Consider the following 12,689-nt stretch of genomic DNA (forward strand, 5'->3'; position numbering starts at 1 on the left):
AACAATAGACGTGTCATGAGAACAATATATTATGCTTTCGCAAATTAAAATGTGCAATTGCAAGAATTCCAATTACTCTTTTTGATTGTTTACAACAATCATACCTATCAAAACTCTTCACAATTGCCGAGTAAACATTTTGTCACCTATCCTTTTGAAACAAAGACAACATTAGCTATGATACAAGATACATGACCCTTGTTTAACAAGATGTCAATTTATCATCTAAAAGTGACAATATACAACAAACGCAAAATTTGGATTGCTAGCAACTGCTGATGCAATCTGAATATCGTCCGCCAGAATCCAACTAGTCATTTACAACAGAACAGTTAGTAATATCTCCAATCAGTAATCTGGTTTGAACAATTTTTGGTAGCAAATAAGCATCTTTATAGCTGAACAATTTTAAGCATCATTAAAGCTGTGGTTCTATCGCCCTTGAAATTGAAAGAAAAGAAGTAATATCTACCATGTTCAGATCAGCAGTTCACCCGTAGATTACACCGCTAGCAGGTTTAATGATGTTAGGATTGTTATGCAAACCAACCCCAAACAGCACAAACACATGGACCTTAATCTGAAGCCATCATATATTCCAATCTGAGCTGAAGAATTGAAATATTATTTGTTAGTTCTGAAAGAAGTGTGTAATGATGCTGCGAGAATATCAGCTAGCTTCCTTAATTGTATAAGGTCAAATTCCGGAAGATTCATTCGCTATTTTGCCAAAAACTCCTTCTCAACTAAACTGAAGGTCAGCTTTAAACGTTCTTGTAGATTTTTTAGGATGTTCTTCGTAATCCTTTTCTGATGTTTTGTACTTTTCAGCCATTCAATTCCAAACAAAACCTGTACTTTACATCCCTTTGCTTTCGGGGGTAAATCATCAATATGATAGCAAAGGCGCAGCTGTGGAATATTATTAGAAGACAATAGTCAATGATGGTACAGAAGATGAAAACTAACAGGAAGATGACAAAAACAGGAAAATCCTAGAAAACAAATAAGTGGGCAACGGCAATTCCGATGAAGGTTCAGACCCATTATGCGGATCTATAGTAGGTAGCCTTATCTTAACAATTGCAAGAGGATAAAAGTTTAGGAAAAATCTAAATTTGGCTTACTCACATTGAAATAATCACCAAGAGGAACTCCATGGAAGTTCATAACCTCTTCCAAACGCCAGCCCTTACCATCCAAAAGAGTTCTTTGCTGAGTACTTGTCACTTCAACTCTATAACGTGAAATACGTTTCTCAAATTTGTAATATACTGCCCTCTCATAGACATTGCTATTCTCAGATACCCAAGGGGTATAAGAATAATCAACACAACCAGAATTTTCCATGACCCTGCGGTCCAACTCACCCCCACTGAATAGCTCCATCCAGAAACTGGCCTAAATTAATTAAAGGAAAAAAACTATAATCAAACACAAACATTGGTGAAGTTATACCCAAAAAAAAAAAAAGGAACCAATGATTTGCAGTGAAAAGGAGAGAGAGAGAGAGAAAGAGATTACGGGAACAGGAAGAACACAAGAATAAACCTCAGACATGCTAACTTCATCAAGGGCAAGGAATGACCCACTCTCTTCACTGGTAAGGCTTTTGGTATCACAGTCTTCTTCAACTAACTTGACCTTCTGTTCAGGACTCAAGGATCTGGCTTTCCAGAGAGCCATGATGGTCCTATATCAGCACCAGATAAGATATCTTATAATGTAGTTGATCACTATTAACTTCACAGATAATTTCTTAAAAGCATCTTACGAGAAGTTGGACGACCAAATATAATCGGAAGAAAACATTATGAGATATTTCTTATAACAAAGCATTCAAAGTTCACAATTCTTGTGCTACACAAACAATTATGGAACCACACCTTGGTCAACATGAAACAAAAAATCACAAATTGGCAGGGTTTTTCTTCCTCAGCCATCAATAAGTAACTTGATCTTGTACAACTGGGTAATGAAAGAAATGAAAATTACTCATAAGCACATCAAACAAATTACTTCCACACTATTTTTCTAGTTCCATGAAATTACAATTAGATATAAATTTACTTACCAACTAACCTACAAATACCTATAAAATAAAAGACTTCTGTACTCTCTAGTACATTACAATTCACAACAATGAAAGATATAGATAGAAGTTAACAATATTCATTAGAATATCAAGATATGAATCAACCAAAAGAGTTACAATTATGAACTGTCAATACTGACATCTTTCACATAAACTGCCTATCAAAACGACAACTGTTAATGGACCATTGAAGTTGGCTTATGGGCGTAAGAAGTGGGGGAAGAGCAGGGTTCAGGATGATCAGCCCAAGGAGCTAACCAAGACCAATAGTGATAACAGCAAAGGATTAGAAGAAAAGAAAGAGAAGAATGCTGTTATAGGGAATTACACATGGCAGGCGGTGAATGGTGAAGAGAATGTGGGAGGAGAGTAATGAGAAGTTAGTTATAAGGAGAGAGAGTGAGGATTAGGGGATATCGAAGAATTGAATAGAATTTTCGAGGAATGAAAGTCGATGAGGATGGGGTGCAATTCCTTGTTGAGGGAGTTGGTCTTTGGGGTTATTTTTTCATGGTGTTTTTGTTATGACCCCATTTGTAAGGTATGGGACTTGAAGTCCCACATTGGTTGTATGGGCAACTAATGTAGGGTTTATAAGCCTTAAACACTCTCACCCTTTGAGCTAGCTTTTGGGGTGATACACCTCAAGGTTCTTATCAAATGGTATCAAAGCCTTCCACAATGTCTCCCGATTGGAATCAAGCGGCACGGGTGGTGACGTCGGCATTACAAGGTTTACTCGGGTCTAGTAAAAGACTAGCACAAAGTCAATCTGCGTGGGCGCCGGGGCTGCGGAGCGTGGTGGAATGTTAGAGACCCGTTTGCAAGGTATGAGACTTAGAGTCTCATATTGATTGTATGAGCAACTAATGTGGGGTTTATAAGACCTTGGGTACTCCCACCCTTTGAGTTAGCTTTTGGGGTGGTGCATCCCAAGGTTCTTATCAAATGGTATCAGAGCCTTATACTATGTCTCCCAGTTGCAATCGAGCGGAGCAGGTTGTGACGCCGGCATTGCAGTGTTCGCCCTGGGCTAGTAAAAGGCTAGCGCAAAGCCAGCCAGTGTGGGCACCAGGATTGCTGAGAATGGTGGAATGTTACGATCTCATTTGCAAGGTACGAGACTTGAAGTCCCACATTGGTTGTATGGGCAACTAATGTAGGGTTTATAAAGTCTTGAGCACTTCCACCCTTTGAGCTATCTTTTGGGGTGGTGCACCTCAAGGTTCTTATCAGTTTTCTGCTTTCCACCATTGTAGTGTCTGTGTAATTCTCAGCAGAGTCTTACAACATTTTCTGGCAAGGAGCCATTGAGTTGTGGGTCAGTTTTCTTTGATGTTGTTGGTTAATTGTTTGGAGTCATTTGCTGTAAGAGTTTATCCTTCTGATTTTCCAGTAATCAATACTACTTCTGTTTCTTGTACCATCAAAAACAAATAAAATATATCAACCAAAATGAACATGTACCAGTGTTTTATAGACCCTAAAATACATGGGTAAAGAAAAAATAAGTAAAACAGGGAACAAAGTACTAAGTTGCAGTCTTGCAGATAAGCAGACAAGTATATGGAAGAAATAAGCTTGTATAATTATAATAACTTAAAATTTCTTGTCTACCTGTGTGCAACATTGAAAGACACAAAGGACTGGAAATTGTACTTCAGTCTGCCTTGTTCATCTTGTGTTTTTGCACCATGCCTTGCATCCACACCTCTTCCCTGCCGAAGAGTTATGACAACTATCGGACTGCCCATTGATGAAAATGTAGGAGGAATGACCTGAATGTCTTCAATGTCCTCCCAAAGCAAAAAGAATTTTGTCTTGTGTCCAAACAAATTCGCATGAAATCCAAGTATTCTTGCCGAAACAAATAGCCGGCCCTGCAGGGAACCATTGGCAACTTGATGAGATAATACCAAAGAAGCTTGTGCCAGTTAAAACCAAAATAGAAATTGACCACGCTTTTCAAACATCACATAACAGACCAACCGAACCTGCAGGGGCATTTTTCTTTTCAAATGACAGGTGAAGTCATTGATGAGAAATTCCTCAGGTGGAAGACCAAAGAGTTTCTGAAAGGCTGAATTTGTTTGAGGAGACCGCAGATTAATCTACAATTTTGTAAATAGGGGAAAAAAATAAACCAAATAGGGTGAATAAAACAGGAGTAAAACACAAAAAAGAAAAAACAACCAAATCCCTGGCAACATAGATGGATGCATACCTTCTTCCCCACCTCTTTCTCCATTTTACTTATATAGTGTTTTACAACATTCCCACCTCTAGTGTTATCCAAGAAAATTCTTAAGTGCAACTTAGACTGACATGCCAGAGCCAACTTTCCTTCAAGAGAAACCCATATATCAGCAAGATCTGAGATGTTAGTTTTCAGGAAATTGATTTCAGCACGTCCTAGAGATGCAACTTCATCAAAGGGTCCATCAAAATCATAAACTTCCACATCCAGCACAGAAGGAGGGTCATCCATTGCATCAAATTCAAATATTTCTGCAAAGATAGACAATTTTCTTAACAAAGAATACTTTATCATCCAATAATCGAGATCAAATGTAGGGCAAAACTAGACTTATGTGTTAGAGAGATCACTGGAGGTTCAGATTTGAGTTATAAGAACAACCAAATGAAAAATGATATGATATTCACCATTCCATAAAGGATCAGATTTCTTGAACTTGATTGAGCTGGTTCTTGTTTTCCCATTGCAAGTGAACACCACATATGGATCACAGAACCCACTAGAATCAACAGCAGCTAAATTGCTTCCTTCAATTAAGGCCACTGTTAGCAGCCATCCATCTCCTTGTGCTTTAATTCCATGATCACTACCTAATATTGGAGTACCGGAAACGGATAAAAAAAAAAACTATATAAGCACCAAATTATGGAAATAAGGGCCAAATAATTAAGAAACAAGAGAGAAACAAACTCACGGTCACGACATTAAAAAGCAATAATAATTCAGGAAATAAGGAAAGCCAGATCGATTAATTTAAACAAGTAACTGATGAAAATTTCCATGTCCGGACTACCCTAGCATTTATCAGGCTCATATTACTTCCTCCATAAAATAAAAGGATTTAGCAATCACAAAAGGGCATTCCAATCACTCGCATACCCTGTTACTATACTTGCAAATATATCTTGTAATAGCAGGAATTTTGGGAATGTAATGATTCCATGAAACATTTAAGCTTACATTAGGCCTATTGTACTCTGTAGGATAAACATAATTTTTTTCGTGCATATAAGCTACGTCAAGCTTTATTTCCTAATGCTTGTGTGATGTATTTCTAGAGTTCGTTGTCCTTTTTGAGGTATAACCTGGCAATTTTTGGAATGAATCTTTTTCTATTTTTGATGAGCAGAAGGACTTTCCAGATATTTTGAAGCTTGTTAGATATATAGGGATGTTTCAGTTAGTCTATTGGTTTAGTTCCGAATCTTTAGCTTTATGTGTTATTATTCTATATTATTTTGTACCACTGTAAAAGCTTGTAAAACAAGCTCTCTTTACTTAATGAAATTCAGAGCTGAGTGTCTGCACAAGACAAGAACTCTATTCTTCACCTTTAGGTTTATCTCTGTGTTAATAGAGCTCTTTCCCAATAAGTATAAGGCTTTATGGAATTCAATTTTGTATGCACCAATCATGTATATAGATAGAGCATAACTTGGCTTTTTAACCAATGATTTATTGCTCCACATCTTTTATGGGAAAGGGTAAAGGTATCCTTATGCGTTTTAGGCTTTTAGCCCATGATTTTTTAAAAGGCAATCCTCGATGGACTCAGACTCAGAGAGAATATAGAAATTTCTTATAAGTTAATATACTTCGCTCTTTACTGCAGTTCGACTTCCCTTGTTTTCTGTTTTTCTTAGGAGGATCTGTTGTTCACCAGCTTTTATTTTTTTTCCTCTTTTAATGCATTACTCTTTGACCAATAGAAAAAAACAACAGAATTTTCATTTGCTCTGATATACATCTAGGGTGTTTAAATTCAAGTGAATTCTCAAATTAAAAGATCATTAAAAAAAGGAAATTATAGGATTACCCTTATGTGCTCTGGCCTGCATGAAGCGTGAGATTAAACCCAGCACTCGTTCACCTTGAAGAACCAAGACTCCACAAACAACAAATTCACCAATTGAATCTGGCAAGTCCAGTCCAACAAACTCAAGTCCTTGAATCGTGCCAGGAGCAGCCAGCCAAATATGAACAAGCACGTACAACCCCATTAAGAATGTTGAGATGACCGTGAAGTTAGCAAAATACTGCACTGCCAGCTTCCAATCTGACTGGGGCTCTGCCGCCTGTAACGATGCCAAAGCTTGTTCCTTGCTGGAACCAAGGTCCTTTGACTCAACATGCTTAATAGTCTGAGATAACAAAATGGCATACTGATCAAAGCTTTCTTTCATACCTTGCCGAGCTCCATTTTCTATCACTCCCTTCATCATTGTGCTCTGTAAGAAATTCATTCGCCATGATATCACCAGACGTGAACACTGTTCTCCTGATGGCAACTCTGGTCCAGGTGTGATCACATAAAGTAATTCGGCCCTAAAGGTGCTGCCATACATAACATCTGGAGTGCTGACACTGGCCAGAACAGCAAAGTTCTTCCCATCAGCTTTTAAATATGTCTGTTCCTCATAGCCTTTGACAGCCCTAATTAATTTAGAGGCAGCCTTTATGTAAGTAAGTGATCTTTTACAGCTCTCCCCACCATTTTCTAACTTCCAAGGACCTATTTGAAGTTCTGTGGTCCCCTGTACATCTGCCAATGACTTGGGAAAATTAGAATCGGGTGAAAATAGTAATATGTTCAAGTCTTCTGGTGCAATAATATATAATTGATCTATAAGCACCCCTCCAGGTAAATTGCTAGGAATTTCACTTCCTTGATCTGCAGACTGCATTTTTCTCATAACTTCTTCAAGAGAGTCATTAGAGGACTGATCCTCAGTCTTGATCTCACCAACTTCAGTTTTATTTGTTTCAGATTGGTCCAAATCAATGCTTCTACCGGGTGAAATTGAAGACATATCAGGACCTTTATTAAAAATTTGAGCAAGTCGGCCAGCAAGTGTTTTTTGTGGACAAGATTTCTCATCCTTTGAACACATAATTTCTTCCCTTACTGGAGAAGATGAATTTGAACGGCCAGTGGAAGATCTTGAAAGAGAATCAGTAGTTGCATCGGAACATTTTCTTGGACATAATAACTGATCACCAATACCATTTGACTCCACGGAAGCATTATTTTGGAAAAGAGATATACTCAAAAGAATCTCACCTGTCCAAAAAGAAAGGAATTGTCACAATTTAAGTTCAATAGCATGATCCATATATGCACGTTCACAGTTAGCGAGCACATTATTTTCCAAAAGGACTTAATACAAATGACCCTTTGAGATGTAAAATCCAAAGTCTCAAATTGGACGTAATGCAATTTACACCCTGTGATCAGTCATATAAACTGGCATGAAACCAATATAACAACAGCATGAATTTCACACAAGAAAATAAACAAACAAGCAAACTGAGAAAAGATGAAAAACGGGGAGTAGGGGAAGAATGGAAAAAAAAAAAAAAAATGCCATACAAATGCCAAGTAAGCAGTAAACAATTAGATAAGGGTTGAGGTGAGTTTAGCTGAGCAGTATAATATACCACATTCCTTGTTCTTGGACTTCTTGTTTTTGGGTCTCAAAGAATACCAAGCATTGCCAAGGGATTTAATTTCCTCATCAAAAACATGTGAGACAGGCACTTTAAGCTTTCCCACCAAGTCATGATTAAAGAACTTATCATCATCTATGACAGAGATAACAAGCTTTTCTTTAAGGTCGTCAACCCAAAAAGTAAACTGTTGATCCCACTTAGGTTCCAAACTCTTCTTGATCACCTTGGTCCTGAATCTCTGCTTTCCCATCTTTAACCGCACGTACAGATCACTTGACCCATTGGGATCCGTGGCTACCAAGTTTTTTGCCTCAATCACACGAACCACGAGCTTCATTATATAATAACTATAATCTATACCCAAAAATGTCAACTTTTTTTAAAAACAGGGCAGCCCAGAAAGATCTTTCAGAAAGGGCAATGCAGAAGGAGAAAATTATTTATTATAAAAAATTAAAAAACAGAAACGATTGAATGCGCGAAATCCAGAACCAAATTGATCGACACAGCTCAAACGCATCATTTTGGAAGAAGAAAAACCATCCCAGGAATCAGACAGAAGAACAAGTATGTATAAATAAATAAATAAATATTGATTCTGCCAGAAAATTTAAAAAAGGTCATTTTAATATTAATTTTTGTTACAAATTCATCACCGATGTTTTACACAAATGGAGAAAACCGAAACGTGACAAAAAAAAATAAGGAATTTTAAGAGCGGACACTCGGAGAATCAAACCCTAACAAGACCCAGATTATTTGGATGGTTGGAAATAAAAAAAGAATATTTAATAATGGAAAAAATTGAATATCAAAATTGGAAAGAGAGAGAGACACGCGGAATTGGGCTCAATCAATAACTCTGTTTCTTTTCTTTCGCATTTAGTATTGGCGGTGACGGCCACCGCGCGCGTATCATGCAAGAGCAAGACTATTATATTATATCTTGCAATCATCAATAATATACTCTTCCTATGCTATGTTGCTAATAAAAAAGTCCTATATACTTTTCTTCTTCTTCTTCATTTTTTGTGATAAAATCCTACACTACAGCATAGTTTATATAATAAACGAGGTCAACAAATAATATATAATAAAAGAGCAATCCAAAAGATAGAAAGATGTCAACGTTTCATGGTTAAGAATTTTATGCTGAGTAAAACAGCAGCATGTCTCCTCTCTCTCAACCTAAATATTGACTTGGTAAATAGAAATTTCCAAGTTTTTTAATACGGTTAAGATTTTTTGGTTGAGAAAAAATCTCTAGTTAGAAGGCATATAATCTACGTTAACTCCTAAAATTTCCCAATATCTTACAAGATAATAGAAATTAATTAAGTAATTTTAACATGGTATTAGGAAATTTTTTTTTTTTAAAATATTTCAATTGGTTCATTACTTCGCAACTAATCCGATTCGAAGTGGATTCATGATGATTAAAGCAACCCCTCTCAAAGGTGATAGGTGATACTAGAGAGATTCAAAGCTCTCACCCTTGCCTACTTAACTCTCGTGCGCCAACTAAGCTATCACCATTTTGTGGTATTAGGAATTAGGATGGTTGTTGTGTGTATTTCCTTAACGGAGCATGTCATCTTGTTTATATATTGGTGTGTTTAATGGGCATTTTCTTCATTTCATCTCTTGAATAGTGAAACGCTATGTTTTGGTTATATACATGTATACCAATTGCAATAGCTGTTAACACCATGAAGAAGAAGAAATTGCAATTGCTGAAGTGTATAATTTTTCATTCGATCAATTTTCACTCCCCTATTTTTCTTCAAAAACCCCATTTGAGAGCTCTGCTGGGGTTTCGAAGTCGAACATGTTAACCCCATTTTCTGTCCATATTATTTGGGTGTTTTTATAGTCTGTGTCTTGCAGAACTCTGATGAAATCTTGGTGGAGGTTCGTGACCCACTGACCCTTTGGAGGTTGGTGGAGATGGTGGTCCATGCAAGATTGGTTCGTGGAAACCTTGCTTTGGATGTTTGCTATCTCTAGATAATAGCTTATATTATTGCTGATATATTTGTTGTTATTGCTGTGTTTGCCATATGGCTAATTTGGTTTGGGTTTCTTATTCGGATATGGGAGAATTTTATTAAATTAATTGGTTTGTAGTTATGCTTTTGTGCACTCTCTTAGGATGCGTTTGGTAGCAGTCTTCCTCTGAAATACCTAGGCAACGGAGATTCGGAATTGAACATTACAATGTTTGGTAGAAGGTTTACCAAAAATATGCCATGAAAATTGAATACCCAGTCATTTCATTTTGTGTGAAAAATTACAGTGATTATATTGTTTTAGAAACTCACATCTCAGGTCGTATTTCGCCCTGGGGAGAGACTTTGACCAAAATAACACGCTTTGAATAATATTTTATCATGCCACGCTCCATTTTGAATTTGGCAAAATGTCATGTTCAATCCCGCTACACCACCAAGCGAGACTGTAAGATGACACGTGGCGGTAAACCATGGAGCCTCATTCTTGCTTGTCTGACAAGCTGGAATGGCTTGTCAATCAACCAGTCTGCACACTCTGAAAAGCAAGACACATGTCATCCTCGCACCATTCGCGCTGGTCAGTCTAGCTGTATTGATTGTACGTTCTGCAAAGCAGGCCACATGTCACCCTACTGCCATTCGCGCTGGTCAACCTAGCTAGATTGGGTGTACCTTCAGACACGTGTCAGCACCCCCTGAATCGCGCTGGGCTGTCTAGCTGGTTTGAGTTGTACTTTCCCGACACGTGTCACCACCCCCTTATTCGCGCTGGGCCTGCCTCCCAGGTGGGGATGCCATGAACCTATAATAAAAAAATTATATTTTTATCCTATATTTTTTTATTAACGCTACTGAAAAAAAAAATTAAATATAAACACAAAACGTGATTACAAATTACGATAATTAACAATCCCTAAATAATATTAAACTAATTATTGTAATTAACATTAACAATGTCTCTTATCCTATAATTTGTTTATTAATAAATACTAATAATAACAACAATATTAAAAAATTACTACCCAAATTACTAATTAAAAAAATTTTAAATCGTACAATTTACTTATTCTACTAATTTATATAATAAAAAATAATTAAATTTTTATCCTATAATTTTTCATTAACAAATGCTACTAATTAAAAAAATATTAAATTTAAATGCAAAATCTAATTACTTATTACGATAATTAACAATCCCTAAATAATATTCAACTAAATATTATAATTAACATTAACAATGTCTTTCATCCTATAATTTCTTTATTAATAAATCATAATAATCACAACAATATAAAAAAACATTACTATCCTAATTACTAATTACAAAAATTAACTCCCCTAAAATTTACTTATTCTACTAATTTACATAATAAAAAATAATTAAATTTGTATCCTATAATTTTTTTTAACAAATGCCACTATTAAAAAAAATAAAATTTAAATACAAAATCTAATTACTAATTACGATAATTAACAATCCCTAAATAATATTCAACTAAATATTATAATTAACATTAACAATGTCTTTGATCCTATAATTTCTTTATTAATAAATCCTAATAATCACAACAATATAAAAAATTACTATCCTAATTACTAATTACAAAAATTTACTAACCTATAATTTATTTATTCTACTAATTTATATAATAAAAAAATAATTATATGTTTATCCTATACTTTTTTATTAACAAATGCTAATACTAAATACAATATCAAAATTAAATACTAAACTAATTAATAATTCTAATAATTAACTACAATACAAAATTAACTTATACTACTAGTTCATCTAATCAAATTATTAATGTCATCTGTCCTATGATTTTTAAACATTTAACATATGCTGATAATTAAAAGAAAAAAGAAATTATTAAATATAAACTAACCTTTCAATGGAGCTGTGGTCCGCAGAGAGAGAGAAAGAGAGTTTTGAGAGAGAAAAATATTGGAAAGATCAAAAAGATTAAAGTGATGGGTCGGTGGTGGGGTTGGGGAGTGGGATTATATAGACGCACAGTTGCACATATCCCGCTTTACTGACAAGCGCGAATAAGGAGAACCAGCCACGCGTACGACATGCATCAGGAAGTCAGGAAGTTGTACGATGTGTACCAATCTAGCTGGTCTGACCAGCGCGAATGGTGGGAACATGACACGTGGCGAATTTTTCAGAACTTTACAGTGTCTGATTGACAAGCCATTCCAGCATGTCAGACCGGCGGGAACGGGGCTCCATGGTTGACCGCCATGTGTCATCTTACAGTCTCGCTTGGTGGTGTAGCGGGATTGAACGTGGCATTTTGGCAAATTCTAAATGGAGCATGGCATACCGGTAAAATATTATTCAAAGCGTGTTATTTTGGTCAAAGTCCCTGCCTGGGGAAGGAAAGAAATAGCGTGAATAAAATGTCCAAAATGACCCTAATGTACGGTTGACAGTCAGCGATGAGTACTTTTCTACTCTTAATTTAACAATGTCCACTTTGGTAATTTAGCAAATTATTCTATCAATATTTTACTTTCTACCAAACATAGATTTTTAAAACTTACTGAATTTACCCGATAATATTTCGTCCTACTAAACAACTTTTTATCTATTTTATCAGTAAATTTATTTACCCCTTATTTCCCTGGTAATTGTATTTACCTGGTTAACAAAAATTTCTCCTCTACTAAACGCCCCTTTAAGAAATTTACTAACTTTATACTTCCGAATAAATAATTGCTGATCTCTACTTATCTATTGCAATCTGCATGCAATCTTATTACAACAAACTTACATCAAGCACACCATCATGCGTGTTAAAAGAGTCGGGAGCTTTGGCCTGTGTAGGCTTGATATAATTTATTTATTTTGGTTGTTGGATACAAA

The 12,689-nt window shown here is 35.8% G+C and overlaps 1 protein-coding gene across 1 annotated transcript; it reads right to left on the reverse strand.

Moving 5' to 3' along the window:
- Positions 1 to 203: 203 nt before the first annotated feature.
- Positions 204 to 8,661, reverse strand: LOC133299423 (C2 and GRAM domain-containing protein At1g03370-like). Its single transcript, XM_061498879.1, has 9 exons — positions 7,791 to 8,661; positions 6,169 to 7,413; positions 4,760 to 4,942; positions 4,320 to 4,603; positions 4,090 to 4,206; positions 3,713 to 3,975; positions 1,525 to 1,693; positions 1,132 to 1,401; positions 204 to 912 (listed from the first exon to the last, which is right to left on the reverse strand). The coding sequence occupies exons 1-9, from the start codon at positions 8,137 to 8,139 to the stop codon at positions 721 to 723; spliced, it is 3,072 nt and encodes a 1,023-aa protein (XP_061354863.1). The 5' UTR covers positions 8,140 to 8,661; the 3' UTR covers positions 204 to 720.
- Positions 8,662 to 12,689: the final 4,028 nt, after the last annotated feature.

This window comes from Gastrolobium bilobum, unplaced genomic scaffold (genome assembly GCF_033153095.1).
Source record: "Gastrolobium bilobum isolate Gb01-03AN ecotype WA unplaced genomic scaffold, APGP_CSIRO_Gbil_v1 utg7477, whole genome shotgun sequence".
NCBI classification, from domain to species: domain Eukaryota; kingdom Viridiplantae; phylum Streptophyta; class Magnoliopsida; order Fabales; family Fabaceae; genus Gastrolobium; species Gastrolobium bilobum.

Excerpts from the sequence above, each read along its gene's own strand:
- LOC133299423 (XM_061498879.1), bottom strand. The coding sequence starts at position 8,139 with ATGAAGCTCGTGGTTCGTGTGATTGAGGCAAAAAACTTGGTAGCCACG. Across the intron at positions 4,207-4,319 it reads AGAAAGAGGTGGGGAAGAAG|ATTAATCTGCGGTCTCCTCA; the intron begins GTATGCATCCAT and ends ACAAAATTGTAG. Across the intron at positions 3,976-4,089 it reads AAAGAAAAATGCCCCTGCAG|GGCCGGCTATTTGTTTCGGC; the intron begins GTTCGGTTGGTC and ends GGTTCCCTGCAG.